The 6,307-nt window shown below is 37.0% G+C and overlaps 1 protein-coding gene across 1 annotated transcript in view; it reads left to right on the top strand.

The window, feature by feature from the left end:
* Positions 1-6,307, top strand: part of LOC130238817 (WD repeat-containing protein on Y chromosome) — a 37,062-nt gene that overhangs the window by 15,413 nt on the left and 15,342 nt on the right. Inside the window, exons 10-12 of the mRNA XM_056469931.1 lie at positions 692-937; positions 3,447-3,611; positions 5,442-5,591. Of these exons, the coding sequence (XP_056325906.1) occupies positions 692-937; positions 3,447-3,611; positions 5,442-5,591 (561 nt within the window). The remainder of the gene's footprint in view (positions 1-691; positions 938-3,446; positions 3,612-5,441; positions 5,592-6,307) is intronic.

Here is a 6,307-nt window from a genome sequence, read left to right as displayed (position 1 = left end):
AAAAGTTTGAAAAGGTGACTTCTATTCACATTATTAATAGTTTAAAGTGCTAAATTGTCTGGGTTGGTGTTGTATATTATGCTACAAAAACCTTGTAATAAGCTGCCAGTACATTTTCTGTTATTTTACAGACTTATTTCTCTATATATTATTTATCATACATTATATTATTATTTTAAACTACTAAAATGTCAATATAAGTCTCTTTTTTAAACTGTTGAGTTGAATTTTCAACATCAAAAGTCGACAGAGCCGAGATCAACATCCCATAATGCAATTCACTACCGTGAATAAACAGAAAACACTTGCGAGTCACAAAGTACGGAGACTGTTAATTAACAAATATATTTTACTGTGTACCACAAAGTTTGTTTACAACCCGATTCAGCATTCATTCATTCATATTAGCTGCTTTAGGTTGTTTGATTTTGGCTGGAGCTAAGCTTTGCTGGATAGGTGGCATCTAGGAGCATGGTTGAAGACCTCTGTTGTATTTTTTTTGTCAGATTTAAATATAAAAAATATGAAAAGAAATACATTTATTTAAAGGAACGGGCGTTTTTGTCTCTCAGTGGATACATATAAACTATCATCATTAATGTCATTATTATAATAATCACCAGTTCATGTCGCCCATCCTAAGATGCAAGTCTGAAGCTCTGGTCTACATGCATGTCTCCTTTTACTGTAGGTGCTGAAAATATGGGATATTCCTTCACAACAATGCATTAAGACACTCCACCTAAACTTCCCCAATATCCAAGCGGGCGTTTCTCCAGAGCAGGGCAGCTTTCCTCTGCTCCTCAACCTGAGCTCAGATCCAGTGCTGCTGGTGACCTGTAGAGAGTATGTGGCCATGCTGCAGCTGGACAAGACGGAAACCAGCAGCGGGTCTGACCTTTACACCTGCGCTCTCTATAATCCTAATCTTCAACAGGTTGGTTACAGTCACTCCATATCACATTGACTGAGTGTGCTTCACATAGGTGAGTTAGCTGAACAACCCACCTATAGAAACAAATTTCTTCAACACAGGCTCATTGTGGATATGTACCAGGTCTACATTTCTGGAGATTTCGAAATATGTACCCAGAGGTACGTCTGGGTGCATTTCATCTGTGAAATAAATGCTATGGGGCAGTAAGACACCGCTAACAGCTTCTGCTCATTTTTGCGTGACCACTCACTTCTGTGTGGACGGCTTTTCCAGTGTTACCAGTTTGCAACATACACTGATGGACTTGGGATGTGAAGTGTAGTGGACTGCAACAATGGGGTTCAAGTCTGGCGAAGAACGGTTCCAGAAACCAGGTAGCACAAAAGCAAAACATAAACAAATAAATAAATAACGGGCTGAAAGCGTGGTAAAATCCAAAAATATGGTAAAATTATACAGCCATGATGACTTTTCTTTTCTAGATCGCTTTTGAAAACACTATCGGTTGGGTTTAGGGAAGATGGTGATTGGGTCAGTTGGTCAGTCAGTTGACAGCAAGCCGGTCGGCTGAAATGCATATTGTGGCCCCTGGTGGATTTACTCAAGAAGAGAAATTTGAGATCAATTTCTCTGGTAGATTTGTGAAAACAAAAACCTCAAGGAGACATAGCTCTGGGTACGGATTTCACAGTCTCTAGAAATGTACACCTGGAAACATATATGCAATGAGACTGAGTTGCTTTTTTCTCTGTATGCTCCAGTCACTTTTAAAAACATTGTGCAATTCCGAGTGTGCTTAGTATGGAAGCCCGTTCCTGCCACTGAATAAAAAAAAATAAATTATTAATAACTCGCAATTCTGACTTAATAACTCGCAATTCTGACTTTATAACTCACAATTCTGACTTTATAACTCACAATTCTGACTCAATAACTTGCAATTCTGACTTAATAACTCGCAATTCTGACTTTATAACTCACAATTCTGACTTTATAACTCACAATTCTGACTCAATAACTTGCAATTCTGACTTTATAACTCAGAATTCTGACTTTGTAACTCGCAATTCTGACTTAATAACTCAATTCTGACTTTATAACTCGCAATTCTGACTTAATAACTCAATTCTGACTTAATAACTCGCAATTCTGACTTTATAACTCGCAATTCTGACTTTATAACTCAATTCTGACTTAATTAATCACAATTCTGACTTAATAACTCGCAATTCTGACTTTATAACTCAGATTTCTGACTTAATAACTCACAATTCTGACTTAATAACTCACAATTCTGACTTTATAACTTGCAATTCTGACTTAATAACTCACAATTCTGACTTAATAACTTGCAATTCTGACTTTATAACTCACAATTCTGACTCAATAACTCGCAATTCTGACTTTATAACTCAGATTTCTGACTTTATAACTCGCAATTCTGACTTAATAACTCACAATTTTGACTTTATAACTTGCAATTCTGACTTTATAACTCAGAATTCTGACTTTATAACTCGCAATTCTGACTTAATAACTCAATTCTGACTTTATAACTCGCAATTCTGACTTTAAAACTCAGAATTCTGACTTTATAACTCGCAATTCTGACTTATAACTCTGAATTGCGACTTTATAACTCAGAATTCTGACTTAAATCTTTTATTTTTTGTTTTGTTTTTTTACTTTTGTAGATGGACGAGACACTTTTCTTAAACTTGGTCTTTTAGGGACTCAATAAGGAAAACAACATTTACTTGTGAATATACCAATAATCATATAGCACTTGCTTTTTAAAAATTGTATTTATGTTTTTTGTATTAGTATACCTCCTTTGTAAAATATTGTTGTTTATTACATAAAAATACTTGTCTTCAGTTATGTGTATAGTTGAACTATTTATGGTATGTTTATAGTTAGATTGGGTAGAGTGGTGGTGCAGTGGATAGCACTGTCGCCTCACAGCAAGATGGTCGCTGGTTCAAGCACCAGCTGGGTCAGTTAGCATTTCTGTGTGGAGTTTGCATGTTCTCCCCGGGTGCTCCGGGTTCCCCCACAAGCCTAAAGACATGTGTTATAGGTGAATTGGGTAAGCTAAATTGTATGTGTGTATTTTCTGGTCCTCCAGGTTGGGGGTTGAGCGTTGAGCTAACGACCCACCTCGTAAAAATGAGATGTTATGAAACACCAACATGGTGCAGCTAAATATCAACTTCAATATAAACGGCCCTAAGAGTAAGTATGTAAGTAAGTATAGTTAGATTACAGCTCCAGTATGTTAGTTATGTAAAGGTTTAAAAATCGGTCTTACGTCTAGTGGTGTGTTTATATTTATGCTTATGTTTATTTATGTAGCACTGTGGTCCTGTGAGACGTGACATTTCATTCCACTGTTTGTCCACACATGAAGCAGAATGACAATAAATCTCAGCTTGACTTAAACCTAAAATTGACTTGAGTTTGGTTGATGGTTTGTGGATGAACATTACAGATTGTTATCTCTGTCTAGGTAATCACAGCCTGTGCTGACTCCACATTGACTGTGTGGGATGTGAAGACAGGGATTAAGAGGATGGAGATCAGGAATGCTCATGGTAATGAGGAGGTTTCTTGTATGGCTCTAGATGTTCACCAGCGTAGACTGATCTCTGCAGCCACCAATGGCACTGTCAAGGCAAGTGTGGCTACAAATCGCAAACCTTCATCAGTTGCATTAGTATCGATCAGAGGGAAAAGGTTTTTAGTCAAACAATGAATAAAATTCACACATTTCTTGGCGTACTTAGGTTTGCTTTTATGCATCCTTGACAGACGTTCAGGACTTTTGTTAGTAGTAAATTAGCAAATGCATGGCTGTAAAATGAAGGGCTAAATGTCATGTAAAAACATCAGAACATTGCCAGACTTTTAATTTGATTGGTATCGCGGCTAAAAGTTAGGGGGGGGGGGGGGGGGGGGGTTGGTATCACGGCTGAAAGTAAAGAATGGGGGGGTTGGGGGGGTGGGGGTGTGTCCTTGATAATGTCTCTAGGGCCCCCCATAAATGTATGGGCCCTTAGAATATTCCTAACTTTCCCCCCCTAGCGGCGCCCCTGTGTAGTGTATAAAATTATTTGTTTTCAGTTGTGTTTTTTAATTCTTTTTCAAATATTTCCCAAGTGATGTTTAGTAGAGCAAGGTCATATTCACAATATTTTAGGTTATATTTTTCTTTGGAAAAAGACACTTATGAGTCTTTTTTTAATTTTATTTAAACTGCAAAGCTCGATTTTATTAGTCCTCTTAAAGGTGCAGTATGTAAGTTTGACACCCAGTGGTTAAACTAGGTATTGCTCTCCTGGTTCAAAACACACAAGAGCCGGTTGCCAGATTGAGAACACCAACAGGAGCGAATGAATGCCATTTTACATGACATTTATTGCCATCCTACTGAAAGCAGCAGCAGATAGTTCACCTCAGATCTTGAACATAAAATAAACCGTTTAAATTGAACTTTAGAACTGTGACTCAATGCAAACAAACACATATCAGTGATTCAGCATCTACATTTAATAATGTTAAAGAAGGTTAATATTGATTAGATTATGAACTTTACCATTTCAATGGAGTGCAGTAAGTGCACTATTCTGTGCTTCTGAATGGCTGTATTTAAATTTCTGTCGTGTTTCATCTGGTGCAAACAGCCCAATTATGCTTATCACTGCAAATCTCGTCATGTAGTGTGTTGTTAGGACACAGTGTTACAATGCAAACTGCTCACCTAATGTTTACGTTCGTAATATTTATGTTATATGCTAATTAATAACCACCTCATGTGGAACTATGAATCTGCGTCTCATTTTGGAGGCTGTTACTGTCCACCGGAGGTCGCATTTTAGTTGCAAACGCATGCTTTGAGAGCCTTCATGACTGATTGAATCAAATACACGGTTTTCCACCAAGGCAACCTGAAATATAATTGGCTAAGCTGGCATTGTGCAGGTTAAAAGAACCAAAACAAAGATAGACATTCTGGCACGTAACACACATTTTCAAAGCAGAATATCTGATTTCAGCATTGTTTTTCAGATAAACAAGAATGCTCACTTAGCATGTTTCTTAAATATCTGCAAACATATTATGGTGTTTTTATGCTTTAGAAGAGTCAAAAACTTACATACAGCACCTTTAAGACATATTTTTGGATTATTTAAACTATTATGTTTAAAGATGTCTTGAAAAAAAATCTCTCTATTAAACAGCACTTGGGAAATATTTGAAACAGAATTTAAATGTCACAGAAATAATAATAATTAGCTTAAGATTTTTTAAAATACATTTTTACATGTATTTTTTAATAATTTAAAGTCATATAGATTTTAAAGTCAATTAGCTAAAAATATAACAATTGATCAGTTAGTTAAAAACTTATTTTTCCCTGAAGTGTCTCATCTTATACTGCGATGACTGTAATCAGATTTGCTCCTGACTGCCTATTAATAGCAGTTCACTTTCATTGCTGTAGGTGTGGAACCTTCTGAATGGCCTCAATCTTCATAATCTAGAACCAGTCTCCAACAAAGAGGTCACAGGGATCATCTGTCATCATGATGACCAGCTTCTGGCCACAGGCTGGAGTCGACTGATCGCTCAGTACAGCATTGCATTTTCAAGCGTAAGAGCCAGTTTATTTCTGTCTTACACACTCCATATAGAAATCTCCTATGTACATGGAAATACTGTATATGCAAAGTACATATGTGATATACAAGTTTATATTTGGATTTATATATTATTCCAAACATTGGAATTACAAATATGGACTTACACTCACCGGCCACTTTATTAAGTACACCTTACTAGTACTTGGTTGGACCCCCTTTTGCCTTCAGAACTGCCTTAATCCTTCGTGGCATAGATTCAACAAGGTACTGGAAATATTCCTCTGCAGATGTTGTCGGCTACACATTCATGATGCGTATCTCCCATTCCACCACATCCCAAAGGTGCTCTTGGATTGAGATCTGGTGACTGTGGAGGCCATTTGAGTACAGTGAACTCATTATCATGTTAAAGAAACTAGTCCGAGATGATTTGCGCTTTATGGACATGGTTATCCTGCTGGAAGTAGCCATCAGAAGATGCACTGACACAATGCTCAATTGGTACTAATGGGCCATTGTTATATATTAATCATTGGATATGCAGCAGACAAATCTGCAGCAACTGCGTGATGCTATCATGTCAATATGGACCAAAATCTCTGAGTAATATTTCCAGTACCTTGTTGAATCTATTCCATGAGGGATTAGGGTAGTTCTGAAAGCAAAAGCTGGTCCAACCCGGTACTAGTAAGGTGTACCTAATAAAGTGGCCGGTGAGTGTATATAT

Source organism: Danio aesculapii, chromosome 12 (genome assembly GCF_903798145.1).
Source record: "Danio aesculapii chromosome 12, fDanAes4.1, whole genome shotgun sequence".
Classification (NCBI taxonomy): domain Eukaryota; kingdom Metazoa; phylum Chordata; class Actinopteri; order Cypriniformes; family Danionidae; genus Danio; species Danio aesculapii.
Note: the sequence above shows the minus strand (reverse complement) of the source record. Positions and strands in the feature narration are given on the sequence as shown.